The following is a 24,117-nucleotide window of genomic DNA, read 5'->3' on the forward strand; positions in this document are numbered from 1 at the left end:
TCCCGTTGACAATTTCCTATTAAATATGAAAGCACTCCCGTTACTTTTTCAACGTCCTAAAAGGTTTACGTTAAGGTTATGACGGGCCTCCAGCTCTACCGAGAGCAGCTGAGCTCTTTAACCATTTGTGTCTCAACACCGCCCCCATACGTTTTGAGAAAGAAAGACACTCATTTATATATGTGATAAGAGCTCTGTTTAATTAACGGCATCCAGAAAGTATGCAACGTTTTGAAACATAAACCAACAAGCTGTACATAACTACTTTATTTACCACGGAGCTCGTATCGAAATGTAACTTGCTGGGCCTCTCTCTCAACAGACGGTGGCAGTGTTGAGCCGACGACTGGTCCTGCTGTGGCGCGCAAAACAATACTGTAAAGGTACGGCCACACTGAACGCGTTACGCGCGTTACGCCTCGTGCCCACTGCATCCGTCCGTGACTGATCCCCATTGACTTTGAATGGGGATGGACGCGCAATGCATTGTGGAACCGTGCGCTCCGTTGGAGCCTTCGGCGCCGTCAAAAAGTTGAAAAATGTTCAACTTTTTCGGCAGCGACGGATCCGTCATCCAATCAGATCGCGTATGCCAATATAAGCACTGTGAGGCTACTCGGGCTTTGACGACCATGGAAAGCTCCCCCATACGTCAGCCACTACTTCCGACGTCCTTTGACTGACGGTGCATTGGGCGTTGAAAATCGGCATTTTTGCATAGGGAACCATTGGTTTAGGCACGTAGATGCGTTACACGCGCTAAAGCAGCGCGTTAGGCACGTTACTGTGCGTTCACACCAAACGCGACGGGGCGACAAGATCCCATACAAGCTGGGTGAATTATTCGCTAGAGAAAACCGGCGACAAGTTTTGATTTGTCGCGCCACACCAGCACTTTAGAGTAAATACATTGACATTGCAGCCCGTTTTGCAGATCAAGGCTGCATAGATGACTCAATACTGGACCAATTTTAAAAGAGTATGTTTGCATCAGCACCGGAGCCCAAGTTATCTGAAAATAGGCTGATATATCCAGATATATCCATCCTTCAATGGCACAACCAATCCTTACCATCATCTTTGTATGCATGGTTTTCTGAGTGTAGTATGTTGTGTACAGTTTTGAATATATAGATGAGCCATTTAGTGGAAGCTTGCATCAGGAGATTATTCAACCTTCTTGTATACAACCAAAAAATGTGCTTGATGCTTATAATTTTCCCTATTGGCACACAAATACTATAAACACTAACATACACAACATCCGATTTATTAAAAAGAATATTGCAAAAAAAAAAGTTGTTCACCATACGACACAACCCCTGCCACCAATTTAGAGTTCTATACTCGATGACTGAAAGATTAGGATAAAATACATCAAACCATAAGATCATGTGTTGAAAACCACAAGGTTACAGCTACATTGGTGGGTCAGGGCAGGGGAATGAGTAGATAACATATGGCAGCCATCACAGTCCAGGACAGACATTACTATACTAACAGCTTTTATTACTCCAATGACCTGTGGTGGTTGGTATAATAGCACTCTGACCCGCATCACAACAACAAGGGGACTGTGACAAAGTATTGTCAAAGACCACATGGAGGTAAATAAATGACACGTAGGCTTTATCATATGAACAGACATTAAGACATTATGTCATCATGTAACATGACATGTGAACACAACATGTACAATGTGACCACAATGTGTAAACCATATTTATCAGTATGAGTACAAAGTACTCAAAGTACCTTAAAATACTACAAAAAAATAAAATAAAGTGTGAAAAGTGCTAACAGCCAACTTCTCCATAGCGTACTGTTCGCAATATGGCCGAGTACTTAAAGAAGTAGTTTGAAGCATTCAAATGCTTTTAGTATTGTAGTGCAGCCACATACAGTACTTGGCCTCTTTAAACAATCCCTAAACGTGGCAGGATTACCTTGTGGTTAGGATTGTAGCCTCCAAGCAGAAGGTCTCTGGGTTTGAACCCCAATGTCCACCTTGATGCCTTACCCCCTATACACTTCTCCTTAGAAACATGTGTCTAACTAAGTAAGATGATCAGGATTGAAGCATCTGCTAAATTACTAAATATTACCACAAAGGGAACACAGATTAATTGAACCTGAAAATGGTACCACGGATAACATTATCAAGACAGTAGGAATTCCCGTGATTTTTCCTTCAAAATAAAGCTTTGTCAGTTGTATCCTCAAAATACTTTCTTTGGAATTCAAGCATGTCTAGCGAACTGGTTCTCTCTGTAATGCTGACCAGGCTTTTGTTAAAACGAACCCAGCTTAATGGGCATAATTATAGGCATATGGCATTATGGGTAAATATGTGCAACCAAGGGCTCACACTAACACACTGGGATTCTATTCACTTGCTAGATTAAGATATATATGGCTTTGATTTCCACTATGTTTATAAAAACATAATTTCTTATGCGTATGTAACGTGTTATGAAATGTTATAGAAAACCATTTCTGTGACGCTGGTGAAATCCAATAAAATTGGACCATATCCCTGATACCGGATTAGGATTATAAAATATTAACACTGGTTACAGGGTCTGAATGTTAATTGATTCAAATGTGCGATTGTTCTTTTTTTTCTAAATAGAAAAATAAGAAAATAGATAAAAATCCTGTGTCATAGCGACGTGGCTCCCATGTTGACAATTTGGCGTTACAATCTCTGCCGTCCAAATTAACTCTGAAAAAAACAATAACAATGTGTACGGACTCCTTAAAACTATCCCCAAAGAAAAGTTTTCCCAGGTGCCCCAGCTCTCTCTCTCAGCACTCGGTCTCCTTGCTGTTGATGCGTCTCTGCCGCTGCAGCCTGAATGACTGGGCCTTGTCGCTACGTCCGGCCAGGGCGTGCTCCGTCAGGTCCTCAAACGACCGGGCCGCCCCCATGTGCCCCCCCACCCCACTAGAGAAGGCCTTCTCCAGCACATCCTGCTCCAGGTGGGGGTCCAGAGCTGGGTCTTCCTGGATGGTTGCCATGACGTTGGGGCTGTCCAACTGGGCTAGTCCAGGGCCGGAGAGCGACTGAGGGTGCGATTGGCTGGGAGGCAGGAAAAGGGCGGGGCTTGAAAAGGGGGGGGTGCTGGTCTGTAGGGGTCCAGAGGGAGGGTAGAAGCGGTATCCGGAGGAGGGGTGAAGGGGTTTGAAGATCTGCATGGTGGCCGGCTCCAGGCTGCTCAGGAGCTCTGCGTTCTGGAGACACGTGGGGGGTCAGGTGGTCAGGACACACTGCTCCGGTCCAAAGGCCAAAGGTTAAAAAGAACGGAAGATCATACTCACACTGGGGAAGAACATAGTCTTGGTGTTCTGCTCAAACTGCCGGTCGAGCTTCTTGTCCTACGAAGAAACACGATGCAGCAGTCAGGAAGAGCGCCCGTGAAAGGGAATTCTTTAGTGTCAGGTATTTGCATTGCCCTTAATCACAATGAAGGTCTCAAAAGGCTTCACAGGACCTCATCAACACCGACCTCACCCTAGTAACCACTCAAGGACAACAAGAAACACCACGGAAAATCAAGGTACTAAATGATGAGAACAAAGAGGGTCAATAATAGACAGAAGATGATTAATCTTTCAAAGACAAGGACCACTAATACATATGGAAGAACAGTTTACAGGATAGTGTAATAGTTAGGATTTTCCGACTCTTAGCCTGAAGGTCAGCTTGGGTTTGATTCCCCGATATCCATAACCTACATCAAGGCATCCATGGGCAAGATTCCCTAACACTCCTCCTTGTCTTTAATGACATGAATCTCGAATTACCGTCGGCCCCTTTGTATAAAAGCATCTGCGAAATTACAACAAACCAGGTCAAGGCCGGATTCTAAGCCTCCACTCACCACACAGTGGACCAGGACGCTGAGAGGGACCCAGAAGATGAGGGAGAAACCCACCACCGAGCCCACGATGTTGTCCGCCAGGAACTTGCCAAACGTGTTGATGTCCAGCTTGTCGATGAAGTCCCACAGACGCTCGATCACGTCCTGGACCTGCTTCATACACTTCCCCTGGAAAACAGCACAGGGAAGAGACCACTCGAAGAAGCTCCAACCAATCACGGATCACTCTGAATAATGACAACCAATCACAGTTCTCCCCTATCATAGTTGGGATAAAGAAACGCAAGTAGACGTGTGGAATTATAATGTATTGAATTTAATCGTTAACATAACTAATTCTAAACATTTTCTGCCTCACAATGACTTCTGATCAAAAATATCCTACCTTAGAGCACATTTCTTTTAATCAGAATTTCGTTTTTTTAAATCATTGCTCACCAGCTTCCGCAAAAGACTCAAGACTCACCAGTTCAGAGTTCACCTAGACACTGCATAGCCACCCCCATTCCACTCCTACTTATTGTATGTCGTCATGGCACTTAATGTACGCACTTATTCTATGTCGTACTTAGTTATAGTGCTTAGTTGTGTAGCATCTTATTAACATAGCGATTGTTACTGCTTTGCACTTGGTACTATGACCATACTTACTGTACCGACAGCAATATATTGTTTCACCTTCTTCTGACAAATGTACTTATTGGAAGTCGCTTTGGATAAAATGCCCGAAATGTAAATGTAAAATACTAAGCTAGACAAGAAATGTCAAACTAAATCTAAAGCATTGACCCTGATCATTTTATATACTCTGACATCAGACGTGTCTTACCGCTCCGTCACAGAATCCCACGGTGCATGGTTTCCCTTTACGCAGGAACTGGAAACTGCCGGTTTCGTCCTGGTAGGGGGCGCACACTCCCCGCAGACTCCGACAACACGTCTTACAGGAAGAGTTGGTTTCTGGGGGAGAGAAGAAGAGGCCAGCTTCATGCCCACCTCTCTTCCCAAAGGAGCCTAATCCACTCCACTGAATAGTGAGATTTGATTCCATATGGTCAACACCACAGACGGGTGTTTTCTACAGGAACTGTAGAAATCATCATCTAAGTAAGGTTCATAATTTGCTCCGGCTATAAACATACACACTTTACATCAAAGTTAACACACACTATAGGTACAACAACTTGAAGAGTATTCCATCCACTCACAACACCCTGGGTGCGACCATTCTGAGCACCACCTCCTTAACCCCTGCAGTTATAAATGCCGTGCTCTATAAGTTATAGCTAGCTTAACCACGGTGGGGCTGATCTGTTCCCCGGAGAGGAGGGGGCGTAGTACCGTTACAGGCGCAGGACTGCAGGCTGAGCACCGCCTCGCAGAAGGGAACACACTGCCCGTCCGCACACTCTCCGTTGTCCAGACACAACGTCTTGTCCGGAGCGTTCTCTGGCGGGGGACACTCGCTGCTGTTCCCTGTGGTCAGGAAACAAGAGAACGGAAGTTGAAGACTAGCCCAGGACGACAGCTAATCAGGCCATTGAATGGATGTTCCTTTACTGAAAAGTGCTCACATGCGCCAAATGTCCAGGACAATGGCAGTTGGTACAAACTTAGAAATGGTACATTGATAGTACACACATCAGTAGAACAGTTAGCTAACGCTGGTGGTCAGGATAACCAGGGAACCGACCTGTGCAGTAGGAGTTTCCCTTGCATGTTGCGTCGATGGGTTCCTGGCAAACCTTGCCCTCCGCTTCAAAGTGACAGTCATTGCAGCAGGCGCTGTTCCTGTCACTGCACAGCAAGAAACACAGTCCTCAGGAGAAATTTACTGATCATTTGAAAGAGCCCTTTCAAATTAGGTCAAATGCTGGAATCTGTAAAAAGCTTCTCTCGCCTTCAATTTTCAGAGGTTATCGTCTTCCAAAATAATAATATTTTTATCTTGCTAACTGTTGTTTTGATTTGAAAATGCTTGTAGGGCATAAAGCTGTCCCTTCACAGTTTCTGAGAACTGAAGATTGATTCTTCAGCAGTTTAACTGCAAATAAGCATAATTCCCTCCATCCATGTGGTTGATCTGCTTGATCTCTGCAGTAGTTTGTACTTTCCCATTTCATTTCTCTAATAGCTCAAGCCTGCATGACTTTTGAATAATTGAGGAAACTGCTGCAACCCCTGGTCCAAACAACACAAACTCGGATGCTTGGAAGAAGAAGCAGATAAACTCGTTAGCACCTGGAATCGAACCCAGGGCATTGCATCTATAAAGAGCTCCTCCACAAGCCTCCATCATTAGACAGTTCCTGTGCTCATCGTGCTGCCTGGCTCACCTGCACTGGGCAGTGGGCCTCAGTTTGCATTCGGAGGTGCAGCAGTGGTCCTTGTTGATGTGCAGCAGGCCGGGGTCACACTCCTCGCCCTGCTCCACGCGGGAGTTCCCGCAGACATTGCTGTTGCGCTCCTTGAAGCAGGTGGGGGCCCTCAGCCTCAGACGCTTCACGATGGACCGCTTGCTGCACTCGGAGAACAGCTGGGGAGACACGAGGTCACTCCTCTGATGCAACAGCACGATAACAACTCAACTCAAGCCTTTAAAGACGGAGAGAATGAACTTGGATAATGGATAATAAACACATCTCAAAGTAAAACAGGATACCAGGACGAGACTGGGTGAATGTAGGAGCAGCTAATGACCAATGGACTTTGATTGAAGGGGCATATTTATGGAATTAACTGCCACCACACACACCACCATCCAATCCCAACCACTGCTGTCACCACAACTACAAAATATCAACACTGCTTTTGAAACAAATGCATTCTGACGATTTGCCAAAGACAGGAAATCTCCGAAGTATGAAAATATGAATAAGAAATGTCCATAAAAGGAATATCTATATTCAGCCACGTACCTTGTTGTTGACGTGGTCTCCACTGACGGCGATGGGGTACATGACATACTTCCCCCCCTGGTCCTCACTTGGGGCGCATCCTTCTGGGGTGTTGTCCTGGTCGTGTTCCGCCCCGAAGTTGTGGCCCAGCTCGTGGGTGGTCACCAAGTCCGCCTCCTGCCGGGAGGGGGTTGGGGACAACGTCACTACTGGGCCTCGCCAAGGAAGGGTGGTGGCTGGATTCATTGTCCTCCCCGCCTACCTTGGTGAGGATGGTTTTCCCATAGTTCTTGGTGCTGGTCAGTCCGGTGTTGAGGTAGATCGCTCTGTGCCCACTGGACGGAGACGGTGGGCATTCTGATAGAGCAACACACACAGGAACATTTAAGATCATGGTTATAATAAATCATTATCATTAAATCATAAATAATAATAATTTAACAAGAAAATTCAAATAAAACATCTTTATTAAATCATAAATAATAATACAAATTTGTAACTACTATTAATTAATAATAGCTGTATTTATAGAGCAAGTGCTTAACAGTTATAAATCAAAGTAAAAGTACAGATAAAAATAATAAGTATTACACTGCTACACCATGGGCTATACCCACCTACATACCTACAGTATAATGAGCTTAAATCCACACTGGATCAGAAACAGCTGGGTCTTACTCTCGGAGCAGAGTCCTCCAGGAACGCCAGTCTTAGCAGGGGCGACGTAGGCCAGTCCCAGGGTGCCCTCGTCAAAGTCCTGGTAGGTGAACAGGTGAGCCAGACACACCTGGGAGGCCTTTTCCGCTATGTCCTGACTGAACTGCTGTTAGGACCAACAAGCACACACACAGCATAGGCTTCAGCCCCAGGAACCAAACTGAATAAACTGTCTTTAAAGGAGCATTCTGTAACATGTGTCTGAATTAGTCCTACACACTTCAAACCAATCGGGTGCAGCTATTGAAGTATTGCAGCCGTGGGCAGCACTACTCTCATCCCCCCCATGTTGGACTGTGGGCAGACTGGACGCTGCAGTGACGATGACCTCTTGAGGTAAAAAGTGGTATTACGAGAAGGTACTGGCCAGTGCTGGATGGGCTAGCTGCTAACTTATATATCTCTCAAAACGGCATATATCTCTTTGAGAGATATAAGTATATATCTCTCAAAACGGCAAAACTGTTATTTCTTGACATTCTACCTATCTACCCGTCCATCCTTTTGTAGTAAGTCAGGGCCGAGTTTGTGCTTTACCTCCAGGAGATGATCATCTATTTCTTCAAATTCACATTGTTCATCTCTCACATCTCTCTATCTCTCATCTCTACATCCATTTATCACATGTGCATCCCCCTATCTCTCATCTCTCCATCCATCTATCACATGTTCATCCCTCTATCTTTCATCTCTCCATCCATCTATCACATGTGCATCCCTCTATTTCTCATCTCTACATCCATCTATCTGTCCATCTCAACATCAATCGATCTGTTGGTTTGAAGGTGGCCTGGGTAGGGTTGGTGTCTTACCTCCAGCAGTCTCTTGACGTCCCAGACGCCCTTGCCAGTCGTTGGGCTGCCTTTCATGTTGAAGTGGGCCCCTCCATGGGGGACTGAGGTGGGAGCCTTCTCGATGATAATCTGGAACAGGGACAGATAAATAGCCATTACCTCAATCTTCTGTGGTAGCCTCATGCATTCTAGATCTATCCATCCGGCCTTTTGGTACAACAACAGTGCCATGTTTTTTAGTTTAGTAGACACATTTAGCAGGAACTATTCTATGGTTATTAAGTTATTATTAATGGAATGTCTTTTACTTAAGAGGATCATTACCTGTTGGATCTGAACGCCATAACCTTTGAACTCTTCGTCCCAGGATGTGTTCCTGTAGATGTCATCCACCCGATCAATAAGCTCGATCTATACCAGTTCCAGAGGGTAGAGGAGACAAAGATGGGACAGAGAGAGGGGTTTAAACAAGTTATATGATATATTGCTCACAAGTGGTTTTCCTGTTGTGGATGTGTGTGTGATGTGGTGTGGTGTGGTGTGGTGTGGTGTGTGTGTGTGTGTGTGCGTGTGTGTATCTGAGGTGGATGTTGGATTATGTATGAGACCAGGTGTCTGTCTAGCTGACCAGTTAGTTCAGGGTGGTGTAACAGATTTGTTTATCTGACAGGTGTGTGTGAGACCAGGCGTGTGAGACTGACCAGGTAGTTGAGGGTGGTGCTCTCCTCATTGCGGCCCATGTTCTCGAAGAACCGGTGGTCAGCCACCAACAGCAGGGGACAGGTGTTCTTTGTGTGGTCGTACACCTGCCTTTTCTCTCTGCCGCCGGCCTCTGCTGGTCACAAGGGGTCATCAGAGATTACACGTTGACCGGGTTGATCAGTATTATCTAATCCAAAGCGACGTAAAGCGGGTGATTTTATATGGCTGTGACAGAAATTGTGCATTTAAAGACCTTGGCTTTCTCAAGGAGCTTAACCATTAAGTATTAAGTCTAATAACAGACAGTAAAAGTAATATAGGTTTTTAGAAACATGTTATTCATGAGCAGGAATAGCAGGGGTCTTGCTCAAGGATGCCTACACAGGTAGACTGAGGACATGATAGCAGATTGAATCTATAACCTTTCAGCTGGGAGTCAAACCGCCTAACCTCTAGAGCACCCGTCACCCTATCAATTAAATAAACCTAAACATGAGGTCTAAAATTGATTTCTACATAATCTACATCGTCTTATTAACCTTCCTGAAAGAAACGAGAGAAGTCCAAAACGTCAGTACCCACCATCCTCTTCCTGCTCGGCCCCCAGGGTCGCCCTCATGTCCCTAGGCAGCAGGTGCCCGGGGTCGGGGTGCACGTAGCCGCAGACGTTGGGCCGGGCCAGCCTGCTGATATTCCTGATGTCCTCCGAGCGATACACCAGCAGACGGCCATCTGGAGGTGCCCTGGTGAACCTCCACAGAGGCTGAGAGGGAGAGGGGAGATGGGGGGAGGAGTAGAAGAGAGAGGAGAGAAGGGAGGGTAGATGAGCGAGGAGAGGAGCGAGGGAGTAGGCAGGATGAGAGTACACGAATAGAGAGGAGATAATAATTGGATGATAGTACAGCGCTTCCTGGGATAGAATCTAGTACCTTTTGGCTGGGAGCCCACACCACTACAGCCACTACCCTATGTTGTCCTGCCACAATATTATAGCATCAATAGTTGGCCCAGTCTCACAAAAACACCCAAAAGCGTGGAAGTATGCAAATACTATACCAAATACCGGTGTTTCAGTTTTATTTGGATAATTATTATTCTCAAACGGGGGTATATGTGCAAAGATTATGAGGATTGCATATTGGTTATGAAGTGGTTACTAAATCTAAACGCTGCAGAAATGCACAAATGAATTTACATATAATTTTTTCCCTCCATAAAAGTTTTTTTGCTGGTGATAGGGGTACTTGAAATGAAGAAATATCTTAGAGGTACATTCGTAAAATTAGTTTCAGATCCACTGCTACACATGATACATATACGATGATACACTGTATAATATGCTACCACATTACTATAAAAATGTGTGGCGGTGTGGTGCAGGTCAAGTGGTACCTCCAGGTTGTACTCTGCGTCGTGGGTCATAATGCGGGCTGAGAACTCATCTCCATCCATATGGGCCTGGACCCGAGAGTTCTCCTCCCCTGAAAGTAGAACGCCTCTGGGTTAATAGGCAGCGCAGGTCTGGTAATGTCATTTCCAGCGCCGCTATTATTTCAGGATAGCTTGCTAAGCCAACCATTCGTGAGATGTTGACATACTGAACACTGGAGGGTCTGTTCCCAGTAAACCAGTCACATGGTTGCTTCACATAATGTGTAGATAGATATTTTATTATATATCGCTTCTATTTTTCATTTTCATTTCTGTATCTCTTTATTCCTATTACTAATACAGCACTTCCGTCCGTTTTATACTCACTTACTTATAGAACTGCATTTAAATTGCACTTTTCTTCCCACACATACTTTGACAAATAACAATGGTGTAAATGTGTACCATTGGCCTATTGTTATTCTCTAACCCCCACTTAAAGTGCTTTACAATGAATGCCTAAAATTCTTTACATTCACACACCAACGACTGCGTCAAACAAGCATAGGAACGGCTAGTTGTCTTGCTCAAAGCCCCTCCTTGTTCCACCTGATTGGATGAACCCTCTGAGTGACACAGCTCCTTACCAATGACATGTCCCGTGAAGTAGTTCTGTCTGTTGACCTCATAGCCTTGCTCCTGGCCGTCACTGTCGATGACAACGACCTTGAAGTCCTCTGTGAAGAGCTCTGTGTTGGTCCGCAGGTACAGCTTGAAATGCCTGGAGAAAGGGTGTGGTAGTCTGTATCAATGGTACAGTCCCATAATGGTGCGATCCATTGATGATCATGGGACAGTATCTCTGGTGTCCAGGCAACTTTGTTGTGGATGAGTAGGACAGTATGTTAATACATGTGTAATAAGGCAGTATTGTGTAGTAGTTAGGGTGTTTGACTTCCATCTGAAAGCTTCTTGCCCTGAACCCTAATGTTCACACACAGTTTACCTTTAGGAACCTACACGAGCAAGATGCCTTACTTATACCTGCTTTAAGTCGATTTGGATTCAAGCATATGCGGAGTGGCTAAGTAGTAAGCCTAGGTATCAGCCTTCTTGCACACAAGCGTTGTCCTGCCTACCTGTGCAGGGCATTGAAGCTGATGAGCCGCTCCAGGTGTGTTGTTGTCTGTGTCCGAGTGTCGCGGCGGCGGACTGAGTGGGCCTGGACGCCAGAGAGAGGCAACACGTCGAAGTCTGTCAGCACGGCGCGTAGGGTGGCTGTGGCCAGGGAAACATAAAAGTACTGCTTATTGTTATCCACCTCCTCCTCCTCCTTGTGATGTCATTTAATTCATCTGACTGAGTTTAACATATGAATTGTCATATCAGACAGTGGTCAGTCAGTAGACTAGAGCGCACCCAATGCCAAAAATGTACACCAACACATACAGTCAAAGGCTTGTTTGCAGATATGGTTTTGAATACATGGCCTATGGATGAGATAAATAGAATTTGACCTTGCATTCCCGCATATTCTCTCCCAAACTCTCCCTCTCTCTCCAAATCGTTTATCATTATAATAATGCGACTTAATACAATAACTTTCATTTGAACAATTAAACCATAAGATTATTATTATATATATTATTACATATATTATGTATAACATACTTAAAATATGTAATGGCAATACTTGGCAATACTAAAACTTGCACTAAAGTATGGACACGTCCAACCCATTGGATAATTCTCCTTGTCCTCATGGTTGTTGACAGTTTTGTTGAATACTCACTATATTCACTGTAGTTGTCAATGACCGGCGGTGTCCGGGCACCCGCCGTTAAAACCACTGAAATTGTTAGTAACAAAAGTTGTTCCATATTTTCCGGAGCTCAACTAACGCGAACGGTAGGCAATCCTCACAGAATGGAAATGTCTGAACTCACGACAGGCGAAATGGGACTTGCCCTGGATCTATACATTGAAAATGAAGCTTTTTTCCTCATGAGGAGTCTATACAGTTAATACATAAAAGTAATAGTAGCGCCGTGATGGAAACCTTTGTTATGTTGAGGCATGTGGCGCTGGGAGAAAACAAGCCGTCCGTCCCACACACCCGGAAGCCAACTAGTGGAAAAGAGACTTGGTGGAAAAAACATACGGCAAGTGATGGAAACTGTGCCTTCTTCAAACAGTTGTCCACCGATATCTCTGGACATGGAGAAAATAATCGTATATAGTCTTACGTAAGAGTAGCCGGGCCTATTTAAGCACAGTGATTTGAAACTGTGCGACATCTGCGCGACTGCGGCGATCTATTTTTAATTTCCGAGTTGATCCTCATCCTAATCCCTCATGTCCGAATCCTTCTCTGATTCACTCAGTGACGGTCTCAAAAATATGTAAATGATCGGCAAAAACCATCACTTTTCGAAGAAATTGAGACACAAAGTGGTTTGGCATGGGGAAGTACTCGATGTACCAGTCAACTAATAAGTATGGGAATAAATATGTTGTGTTATGATGCCAACGGTTCTTTATTTAGCCGTTAAATTGGCAGACGCTGTGATGAGGCGCCAGCAGGCTGGTTGTTAGAGCCAAGGGTCCGAATGTACAGTCGCCGACTGCTATGGGCGGCAACAGGAGCGACGAACCACTCAATGGCCGCTATAACAGAAAGGTTCTGCCCGATGTACGTTCGGACCGTTGGATCCTAAAACTACGCCATTGTCCCAGACTTCCTCTCAACACCAGCAGACAATTATAATGTAAGGATTTTGCTTCATGGAACCCTATTTTCGTTGAGAGTTAAACGTTAGGTCTCGAATTTATTCAGCTGTAAATCATTGATTGAAAGATATTGCACATTTTCCACATGATTTATAAAATGTTTTTATTTCATATTACATGAGTGTGACATGAGACATTTTCACAATGCTTGAGGAACTACAATCAAATATAAGCAAAAGAAAAAAAGTAAACAAAAAACAAACCCAACAACCAAAAGTGATTGGGATCCAATCACCAGGCGAACCAAACACCGTTTCACGTGCACAAGCCCTTTAATGACTACAGAGCTGAACGACTGGTATGGCCCTAATGTAACTGGCTTCCACGTCAGCTTTAAATAAAAACAGGTGAGAAACAAAACCAGGCATGCATGTTGGTCTCCTATCACCTCATGTTTTTTGATCTTCAAAGGGTCCCCATTTTCTGGACATGCTGAATTTCAAGTGTCTGCGTTCTCTGTAAATGCGCTTGCTGAAAGCAGGGCGTTAATCACTACCACTGGGGTTTATAAAATGTATGTATGTCGGGGTCCTGTTTGTTCCTATAGTCACAAAGCACGTACACGTGTCAGTTTTATACACAGAACGCAACGTTTTGCCGCTCCACTGTTCACATTCCCATGAAAGCGCACCAAAGTAACCTCAACATACACACCCACACACCAATATATAATTCTCAGTTATGGATTAAGCTATTAATACTACTATAATCTACTGCAAGGGGAAGTGCCGAAATACACGGAAAACTCAGGAATGGCAAACATGACTTATATATATATATATATATATACATATATATATATATATATATATATATATATATATATATATATATATATATATATATATATATATATATACACTCCCCCCCCCTAAAACGAAAAGAGCCAAGAGTCTTCCAGAATATAAATCTTTTAAATTTGAAGATGCAGAGGCCGGTGTCTACAACTGACATTTGGGACCATTATCATGTCAAGTGGAACAATAAGGAATGAAGAAGTGTAAAAAGATTTTTCTCTTGTAGTTCTCCACGGAGACCGCTAGGGGGTGCTTTAGTTCTCTCCCTCGGCCGGGTCACCCTCTTCTGCCGTGTTGTCAGTGTTGTCAGCCGTCCATAGCTGTAAACAACAAATACACAGGCGTTGATGATATGGGGTTTGAAGGCAAGGAAAGGGTTAGGATTAGGCTTGCCCTGGTTGCTAAAGCGCCAAAGGAACTGCCCTCAACCCTACCTGCCTCTTCATTATGTGTCTCTGTATTGACTTTGTCAGTCGTTTTGGATAAAAGTGTGCGCTAGCTTACTGAATTATTCTATCTTCACAATAAGCACTTGAACACCACTGTTATATGACATGTATACTTCTCATATCACAGCTATGTTACTGTAGCCTCGTGAGACCATCCTGAACTTTAAAGGTCACGTTCTGCAGAATTTATCAAACAATTGTGGCACTCGAGGGAAGCGCAGCAATCGATGGAGCAATGAAAACGCTTTATTTCACAATATAAACAATAATTGAAGGGTGGAAAGGTATTTGCATGGTGTTCTTTCAACAACGTAAGGCTGCTCCCATATTTGGAAATCGATAGCTTCCCAGCTGAAGCCAGACACTTACTGCGAACGCAAGCGTGAATATCTGGATGTCCTCAGGAGGCTAATGTTACTGGGTGGATAAGCGTCATACGACAGCCACGCACGCACGCAAACAGCCTCACCGTCAGGTTGTCTCGGAGGAGTTGCATGATCAGGGTGCTGTCCTTATAGGTGTCCTCGGCCAGGCTGTCCAGCTCCGTGATGGCATCGTCAAACGCCTGCAGGCACAAAACAAGACTCAGTCAGCCACATAGAAAACGCTCCCATTGTTTAGCGTGCAGCTATTTGTCTAATACGAGCAACACCCGTCTACTCATTTCCTAGCCATCACGGCCGGCTGCGTCGCCTTCCCGCCTTTGATTTGAGCGACATGTGCGTGTCACGGCTCTGAAACCATGGCGCCGCGCTGGTGTTGCAGACCACCGTTTCAGTCGGTTAGGGGCTGCTGTTACCAGAGCGTGTATAGGCCTTAAGAGACCAACTATGAATGTGCATGTACAGCGACATACGTTGGGATTAACGTTCATAGAAAAAGTGTTGTGCAACAACTGCCCCTTAATATTTAAACTAGTGTATCCATGGATTACGGGCCCCTCACCTTTTTGGCCAGGGTGCAGGCCTTGTCTGGGGCGTTGAGGATCTCGTAATAGAAGACGGAGTAGTTGAGGGCCAGGCCCAGACGGATGGGGTGGGTGGACGTCATTTCCTTAGTGCCGATGTCCAACGCACTCTGGTAGGCACCCTGGGACTGGCTTATCGTCTCTGCAGGGACACACACACACAGTCACTTGTTTTTTGGAAACCAAATGGCAATTCTGCCATTGGGTGAAGGACAAAAATAATTTGGCACCCGTGTGACATCAAAAATGGTACAGTGTGTTGGTGTGGTGTCAAAGGTGTATTGGTGGTGGAAGTAGGACTGTATTTCTCTTACCTTGCTTTGCGTCTTCAGACTCGACCTCGGCCAGGTATCTGAAGTAGTCGCCCTTCATCTTCAGGTAGAACACCTGGCTTTCTGCGTTGGCAGAGTCGGCAGTTGGTTTGATGAGATATTTGTCCAGCAGTTCCTGGGAGACACAGAGCATTGAGAACCAGCTTAAAAAAGCGAAGATTTTTGGAAATTGGAAATTGCTAGAAATGGCATAGCCATCCATCCGCTAAAAGGGAGTGACATGCTCAATGTCAAAGGTCTGTAGTTAGATTTTAAACCCCTCCTGGCTTGTACCTAACAATCAGGGCATCTCTTCCCCAATTGGTTCAGGGTATCCATCTTGCCTGTCAATCACATGCTTGCACACAGCATTATCGTAGAACCATCACAAGTGCGTGAATGCAACACTTGAAAATGTCTGAACAACATCAGGAGGGAGGAAGTGTGCAGGGAGGGAGGGTGTGTTAGAGAGGGCGGGAGGGAGGACACGTAACAGAGGGGAGGGAGGACACGTAACGGGGGAGGGAGGACACGTAACAGGGGGGAGGGAGGACACGTGTCAGGGGGAGGGAGGACACGTAACGGGGGAGGAAGGACACGTAACAGGGGGGAGGGAGGAAACGTAACGGGGAGGGAGGAAACGTAACGGGGAGGGAGGGCGCGGTACAGAGAGGGAGGGAGAGAGCGGTACAGGGAGGGAGGGTGAGAGCGGTACAGGGAGGGAGGGAGGGCGCGTTACAGAGAGGGAGGGAGTGTTACAGAGAGGGAGGGAGGGAGGGAGGGAGGGAGGGAGTGTTACAGAGAGGGAGGGAGAGAGGGAGGGAGTGTTACAGAGAGGGAGGGAGGGAGTGTTACAGAGAGGGAGGGAGAGAGGGAGGGAGTGTTACAGAGAGGGAGGGAGAGAGGGAGGGAGTGTTACAGAGAGGGAGGGAGGGAGTGTTACAGAGAGGGAGGGAGGGAGTGTTACAGAGAGGGAGGGAGTGTTACAGTGAGGGAGGGAGGGAGGGAGTGTTACAGAGAGGGAGGGAGAGAGGGAGGGAGTGTTACAGAGAGCGAGGGAGGGAGCGGTACAGGGAGGGAGGGAGTTTTACAGCAGCTTCAAGTAGCTTCCAATCTCCCACTCTGACCAGCGGTGGGCATTAATAGAGGCGCTTCAGGAAGAGGGGCCAGAGGGATTGTTCTGCTGCTGCAATGCGAGTGAAATGTGAAAGCAGAGCGGGAAGTTTACAGAAGCGCAGGTGCCGGGGGCAGAGAGTGTCTTGTGAGGAATGCCAGAGAGGGAAGTGGTGAGGGCCCGTGAAGGTCCTGCAGAGCCGATCCTACCGTGTCCTCGAGGGCTCTGTGACCCATCACCAGACACACTAGACACCTAGATATGTCTGTGTAGGCTGTGGCTACTCTCCGGTTGTATTTCTAAAACTAGGCAATAAGGCACAGTAACTTATTTTTTTGTAGTTCGTCCAATTTTGATTGAATGCTTTGATTGTCCTGTTCACAGCTTCCAATTGTAAGTTGCTTTGTATAATAAAAGAGATCTGCTTAATGATTCAATGTAAATGCACCTCTACTATCTAATGCATCATCTACTGGTAGTCGCAATCATCAATGTCATTGCAAAAAAATCCAAACCGAAAGCAATCAGTTAAGAGACAGTGTCGTACCCAATAATATGTGCCATATACTTTAAATAGCCGTACAAAATAGGGCAGCCTCCAAACCATGTCACTCCTGCACGAACGAAAGCGAACCCAACGCACCATAGCAGAAACGAAAGAGACGCTATTCTTTCTAAAAAGGAAACAAGACAGGACTTCCTGTATGGGTGGTTGGGGTACTCAAAGAGACAACAGAGAGTAACCGTTATCCAATTCCTTCACTCTTACTCGCCCTTCTAGTGATGGTGGAGGTAGTGGGGAAGCTACCATAAAAACACTTTGGTTATGTAATCCCAGCCTTCCCCCCCCCCCCCTTTTCCGCATCAAAACGCACTCTACTAGGCAGACAGATGGCCCGGGGGCAACTAGAGTGCATACCATCTAGATTCTATGCCATAGATGGACGAGATGTGTGAGCTGGCCGGCTTGTTGTTTCTGGACGCATGCATGAGTCGAAACACAGGCGGCAGGAAACACTACCAAGGCGTGGCTTAACCCTGATGCCATTTGACAGGGAAGGATTTATTTAAGGAATAAACCTTGCCAGGCTTTCCCGTCATTGGTCAATAATGAACTTCCAGGGTGGTGATGCGGGCCCAGGCGAGACTTGGAGTAGTTGACTTTCATATACAACGTTTGCTTTCTTATTGACTTAGGCAGCTGAATTGTAACATTCTTCTGAGGCGCCTTGAGCATTTTGTTTGCCACACCTGGTCGCAGGTGTGGCAGTCATTCAGAAATAACCCATAACCTTTAAAGGTTATTGACTAATTAGAGTGAAGTCTTCAACAATACTGTGTGGTATACAATTTGTAAAAGCACGATAAGCTAACAGACTGCCAAGGAAGTGTTCACTGATGGTGGGTGGGTGGATTGAAGGGTCCGGGGTTCACAGGAAGGGGCTGCATTTGCTTTCACACCCAAAACACACCTGGAGCCAGAAAGCCGGCTGAAGCCGTGTGTACATAAACACACAAACTCATAGCAACAAACACCACAACGCGTCATCACAGCCCTGGAATGTATTTCATGTCATGGTGCTGAAGCAATGGTGGAATGTGAATTGGGGAAGTTCCGTTATAGATTCAGTGCCTACAGTGGCATATACCACACCCACAGATAGTAAATGTCTTATAAAACATTTACTGTTACACAACCTAGTGTAAAGGGAGTCCGTCTGTCTGTGTGGAATCACAAGCGGAACGCTTTCCCGTTAACTTCAGAAATTCTTTTGGGATTTACTGGCAACTGGTTTTGTTCCAACACGACAAACAACACCCATCTGGTGTCCAGGGAATTCAAACAAACGCTACTACAGCATTTATGACACTAACCACCCCCTTCTCCCTCTAGACGTTGCATTCCAACCCGTAGCTCTGGGTGGTTCTGGCCCCTGACTCCCCATTATCAGCCCCATGACTCCCCATTATCAGCCCCATGACTCCCCATTATCAGCCCCATGACTCCCCATTATCAGCCCCATGACTCCCCATTATCAGCCCCATGACTCCCCATTATCAGCCCCATGACTCCCCATTATCAGCCCCATGACTCCCCATTATCAGCCCCATGACTCCCCATTATCAGCCCCATGACTCCCCATTATCAGCCCCATGACTCCCCATTATCAGCCCCTGACTCCCCATTATCAGCCCCTGACTCCCCATTATCAGCCCCATGACTCCCCATTATCAGCCCCTGACCCCCCATTATCAGCCCCTGACTCCCCATTATCAGCCCCATGACTCCCCATTATCAGCCCCATGACTCCCCATTATCAGCCCCTGACTCCTTGACACCCAAAGCATGAAGACCCCCAAACGTACATGAAGCAGAGCTGTACAATACAGCCACGCACAAACATCTCTTCTTCCTCCGCCCGCAGCACCCACACCCCTCCCGACCCTATAAAAAGATACACGCGCGAGAATAGATAATAGTCAGAACTGATGTACGTCCTGAATTCGGTTTTCAAATGGCAGTTTACTTCCCCTGAACTGAATATGGATGCCCATTCTTGTACCATACCAGTACTTTCAGCTCCCAATGGCAGACAGTGATTGCCGAGACTGTGGTTGTAGTGGGCAGTCTCTGAAAGGAAATTATGCTTGTTGGTACTTGGCATGCTTATAAATTAAATCCTCTTAAATCCAGAGCTTCTGCTGTATAGAAACTTCCACTTAACAAGCAGTTATGTGCGTGTCCATACACGTTCCTCCGCATGCATGCCAGCCAACACAATCATAGTTCACTTGGGGCCTGCAGGACTGGCCTAGGCTTGAGCAGCAGTAGAGAAGGCTGCTTTGAAGCAGCATTAGTGGCTCCTGTGGAGGTAGTGTGTAGTGAGGATCTGGGCCAGAATCAACCCAGAACCAATCCAACCAGAAGGACGAGCTGCCTAGGGCCTCTTCCCTGGCAAGCTGCTGCTCGCAATAGGAATTCCTTGGCAAGACAGGTAGTGGTGAGAAAATCATTTGCCGCCGTATTTGCACAGCACCGATCTGTTTTGTGTTCTTCTTTAAAAATGTCCCGTTAAATTACAGGCTGCGTTCTCCAAAAAGGAAACCGCACCCGGTTTCCAATGAGACTGAACTGCGACATAAGCTTTCACATGAACGAGTTGTCATGTGAACCATGCAGGGATTCTGACTAATACATGAATCATCTTCATGGCCATGTTTGCCCTTTGAGTTATTCACATTATTCTGTTGCTTTACAATTTGACTGTAGACTCGGGTATAACTCAAATTTGATTTCAGGGAAGAGAAATGGCAAATATTGCCAGTAACAGCTTTTTTATTTTTGTGAAGTGCAGCTTTATTATAGGTTGTATAACCTTGTCTCCAATGGATAAGGGGAGTATCCCTTGATAAGAATACAGGAAACTGACTAATTTAGCTGAGAGATGTTCCTGTTTGTTGGTGAACTGCACATATGGGAGGATATTCAAGTGGCCATCTCCCCCTTTCGTTCTCCTTTGCAGCACCAATGTCAGAAAAAAATCTACGTTGCTACACACAAGTAACTTGTAGAGCAAGCCTGTGGTGGAAGCTGAGCCATGCCCCTATCTGGCGGAACGATCACTGCTGGGTGATGCGAAACACGTCCCTAATTGTCTACTGTGACGCCCAGTACGTAAATTTCATAATACTGCAAATGCAAGGGCTTTCTTTAGACCTCAAAGAAGACCTCAAACTGGTTTCAACCTTGACTGACGGCTTAACCGGTTCTCTCAAATGGCTTTGGAAGGCCCGCCCACCTGGCTACCCACTCTCTCCTTCACCTTTCCCGGCAGGAGGATTTAAAGCAAGAAAAAAAAAGCTAACTGAATTTGTAAACATGTATCCCACACATTTACATAACCCCCCCCCGCACACCTAGATAAGGGAGAGGGAGCGACCAACTGTTAGTCGGAGCAGGTTCTCTCTCCTCAACCCCACCCCACCCCCCAATTCTTCAACAAAAGAGCAGGCAGAAAGCACATATCACACACTGCCTCCAGCTCCTCTTTACCAGGGGACTTTCCAGCTGGATACTGGCCCCTTGCCCCCCCACCCCCAAACAACACCACTGCTACTGTGGTGGGCTCCGGCAACATCCACGTGCACATCACGCTTCGCAACAGCCAGCACCAGACTGGCCCCCAGCTTCGCTGTGCGCAAAGTACAGCGTCTATTTTTAAAAGAATCACAGCCTTATTCTCTTCAAATGCCTTCCCGACCGGCGACTTTGATATTCAATAGCACAGAGGCTCTGTGAAGACATTTCCGTTACCACTGCTCAGAAACTAGTGGTCAATTTTTTACTGGGGCCGCTAGATCATCTTATGGGGAACAATAGTAAGCAGATTTCAATAGTGTTCCTGTAACGGGAATACGTAACGGATTGTTTTGTGTATGTAACGGAATACACAAAACAAAAAATGCATTCTAACGGTGAATCTTGGATCATACAACGATATCTCTAAAACCTCTATTCATTTCCTTGTATAAAAAAAAAGGGTTGATTTCTCATACCGCAGCTCTGTAAAAATAGATTTTAAAGTATGCCTCCACACACACACTGCCAAATAATGGAAATGGTGTTAGAGAGCAGAGATAATTAATCCACGTGGCTTGGAGCCAGCCAGCCTCCCAACCGCCCCATGGCCCAGTTCTTCTGCTGCTCTGCCTTATTTAACCTAGAAAACCTCCCTCTCTGCTGCCACTACACTACAACCAGATCTCACCACCAATCCATGTACTCTTTATACCAGAGCAATTACCGAAACACTTTCATTTCAAACCGCCAGATCCTTAACAGTTGGCCCTTGCTGGGCTATTCCTTTACCTACTAACCTTTGGTGAGATTTTTGTTGCCTTCATTTCCGGGCTACAGTCAGAAAAGGTTTTTGTCCCGCAAGGGGCAAGGCTAGTGCCTGGTGCTAGCCACTACACCAAGAACCCTTGTACAAAGAGGCTAAAAGGAAACACCAAAACCAAACAGCAAGCAACAAGGCTAACAACCCGGATCATTCCTGAGGAAACCCTGCCACCGGCCACCATTTTCCATCTAGCCAGGTACCACAATTTTGCCAATGGTTGGCTACCGTTCAGAACTCCCATGGATCACAGCCACCAAAACCACCTGGACAGGCTAAGGTCTGGAAGGATTTTGAGTATCAAACCAAGCTAGTAAACAACCTTGTCTCTAGCATGTCATGCCCATGAAGATGCAGATAGAAGGGCCTTCAGAGCTAGTGAATGACCTAGTCTCTAGCATGCCCATGAATGTAGAAGGGGCTTCAAAGCTAGTGAACGACCTAGTCTCTAGCACGGCCATTAAGGTGCTAATAGAAAAGGTTTTGATGGCCGCCACGTGAATTGATTGTGAGTTGCAATATTGCCTGCGATTTTGCAACTACATCCTGCTGTGGTGAGTTTTACCACAGGACTGGTCTTGCAACTGTCACAGGCTGTAGCGGAAATTAGGAGGGAGAATTTGGCTCAATCCACCCACCTCAAAGCACTAACCCTGTGCACACCCAGTTTGTGAATAATATGTACTTGTGTGTCAAGGAGTTACATGATGGGAGTTTATAAGGCCCCGGAGTGGCTAAATCTGCACCCTCCTCTGCGAATACAGTGGGGACCAATGTCTCAAATTATAATAATGATATAATAATTGTTAATAAATTAAATACAGATAATAGAACTTGGCCAGTAGTGTCTTAATGACCTCTATAATCAAAAATATTTAATTTACTCACCAGCACAATGTTGGAGGTTTGGCGTAGCTCCGCCTCGATCTTCAACCGGTATGCCGCGACCAACTCCTTCTCGCTGACCTCGGTCTTCGCCTCGACGGCATGGACGACCCGCCACGCTGACCTCTTCGCGCCCACCACGTTCTTGTAGGCGACCGAGAGCAGGTTGCGCTCGTCGCAGGTGAGCTCCTCGCCTTTCTCCGTCACGTACTTCATTGCCGCGGCCATGTCATCATACCGCTCGGCCTGCTCGGCCATCCTGGCCTTCATCATCATATCCGCTTTATCGACCACGGGTGCGTTATCCATGATGGGTGTGGGTGTGTGTGTCTGTGTGTGTATGTGTGTGCAAGCTCTTGGTCGCTTGGAATGGTGAGACACAGAGACACAGGCTTTACGTGGGGCCACTGGAGGAGGAGGGAGGTGTGAGTGTAAGTGACAGGGTGCGTGACAGTGTGTGCGTGAGCTCTCCGCTTTGATGTCTTCCGCTGCGAATCTGATAACAGGGAAAACAAATCTTAAAATTAGTAATAGCACTACCGTCGCTTACTTTGCAACCACACCTATCGCGCTGTCGATTGATTAAAGACATCACTAGCAGGATGATCTCGACGAACACTGGAGCTGGTCCAAATGACAAGTTGAGGAACGATAACGTTAGGCTTATTTATAGTATAGCTTTACAATGTCGATGGGCGCTTTGGAGACATCACGTTTATTAAGCCCTAGTTAATCTTAACGTTTTCTGGTTAATGGGAAAGTAAAAAGAGTTAGCACAGGCACTATGAGTGTGTATTGAGCCAGAAACCAGTGTCGCGTCATCTCCGCCGTAGGCAAGTTTCGGTCATCCGACTAGTCGATAGCAGTCAACTCTGAAAACGCAACGAATAACCCGACCCTTTGGTTAAAACTGCATCGTTCTCTGTCGCTTAAAGACACATTAGGTGCTAGCGTTACCTAATGTAGCTCATTCAACCACTGGTAACGGATGTAGAATGCAGATGTGATGGGATCTGGCATCTCACTTGAAATGAAATGCTTTGCTAGTCTGTTATAGACTAATAGATATCTAAATCGATTAAATATACTTTCCTAAGAAATGTCGACAGTGGTATGGACAAACCTTTGATGCGGATCCCAAGCTGCACCTCCGTGTGAATGTTCTTACAACTCGAAGAGATGAAAAAATGTACGACGCCAACCGAACGTAACAAGGAAGGCGGAGACAAGGCAGGGTTTAACCAATAGGAGAAGAGAGGGAGACAGCGAGGGAGAGAGAGTGTCTGAGATAGAGAGAGAGGGGGGGGGGGGGAGAGAGAGAGAGAGAGATTTTAAGGTTCAGGTGTTTCCAGAAGACGTCACTATGCAAACTCACCCACACACACAAACACAGCCACACACCCACACACGCACCACACCACACACAATGTAGGGTAGTGTAAGCAATGACAGTTGTTACTATTCAGCTCCTGAGATCAGTGCAATGAATTGCAGAGCCCCCTAGGCCTACTAAGAAGCATCACGTAAGCTCAACCCTA

At 46.0% G+C, this 24,117-nt stretch overlaps 2 protein-coding genes across 2 annotated transcripts; both read right to left on the reverse strand.

Moving 5' to 3' along the window:
- Nucleotides 1-1,307: 1,307 nt before the first annotated feature.
- On the reverse strand, nucleotides 1,308-12,458 carry adam17b (ADAM metallopeptidase domain 17b). The gene is made up of 18 exons (XM_079753263.1): nucleotides 12,158-12,458; nucleotides 11,505-11,643; nucleotides 11,013-11,146; nucleotides 10,387-10,475; nucleotides 9,577-9,757; nucleotides 8,994-9,124; nucleotides 8,617-8,703; nucleotides 8,311-8,421; nucleotides 7,460-7,604; nucleotides 7,044-7,138; nucleotides 6,803-6,958; nucleotides 6,221-6,420; nucleotides 5,578-5,681; nucleotides 5,226-5,360; nucleotides 4,714-4,844; nucleotides 3,885-4,052; nucleotides 3,322-3,378; nucleotides 1,308-3,234 (listed from the first exon to the last, which is right to left on the reverse strand). Exons 1-18 carry the CDS (start codon nucleotides 12,243-12,245, stop codon nucleotides 2,809-2,811), a joined length of 2,577 nt encoding a protein of 858 aa, XP_079609389.1. The 5' UTR covers nucleotides 12,246-12,458; the 3' UTR covers nucleotides 1,308-2,808.
- Nucleotides 12,459-13,983: 1,525 nt separating this feature from the next.
- LOC307087970 (14-3-3 protein beta/alpha-like) lies at nucleotides 13,984-23,848 on the reverse strand. The gene is made up of 6 exons (XM_079753685.1): nucleotides 23,703-23,848; nucleotides 22,583-23,075; nucleotides 15,683-15,815; nucleotides 15,347-15,510; nucleotides 14,871-14,966; nucleotides 13,984-14,272 (listed from the first exon to the last, which is right to left on the reverse strand). Exons 2-6 carry the CDS (start codon nucleotides 22,886-22,888, stop codon nucleotides 14,207-14,209), a joined length of 765 nt encoding a protein of 254 aa, XP_079609811.1. The 5' UTR covers nucleotides 22,889-23,075; nucleotides 23,703-23,848; the 3' UTR covers nucleotides 13,984-14,206.
- Nucleotides 23,849-24,117: the final 269 nt, after the last annotated feature.

This window comes from Pollachius pollachius (assembly GCF_949987615.1).
Source record: "Pollachius pollachius genome assembly, chromosome: 16".
Taxonomy (NCBI): domain Eukaryota; kingdom Metazoa; phylum Chordata; class Actinopteri; order Gadiformes; family Gadidae; genus Pollachius; species Pollachius pollachius.

Bases quoted from the DNA above. Each gene is read 5' to 3' on its own strand.
- adam17b (XM_079753263.1), bottom strand. From the start codon at position 12,245: ATGGAACAACTTTTGTTACTAACAATTTCAGTGGTTTTAACGGCGGGT. The intron at 3,379-3,884 runs GTGAGTGGAGGC...GTTTCTTCGTAG, and splicing joins GCGTCCTGGTCCACTGTGTG to GACAAGAAGCTCGACCGGCA. The intron at 3,235-3,321 runs GTGAGTATGATC...ACGTGTCTCCAG, and splicing joins AGACTATGTTCTTCCCCAGT to AACGCAGAGCTCCTGAGCAG.
- LOC307087970 (XM_079753685.1), bottom strand. From the start codon at position 22,888: ATGGATAACGCACCCGTGGTCGATAAAGCGGATATGATGATGAAGGCC. The intron at 15,816-22,582 runs GTGAGTAAATTA...TGTGTCTCCCAG, and splicing joins AAACCTCCAACATTGTGCTG to GAACTGCTGGACAAATATCT. The intron at 15,511-15,682 runs GTAAGAGAAATA...GTGTCCCTGCAG, and splicing joins GTCTGAAGACGCAAAGCAAG to AGACGATAAGCCAGTCCCAG.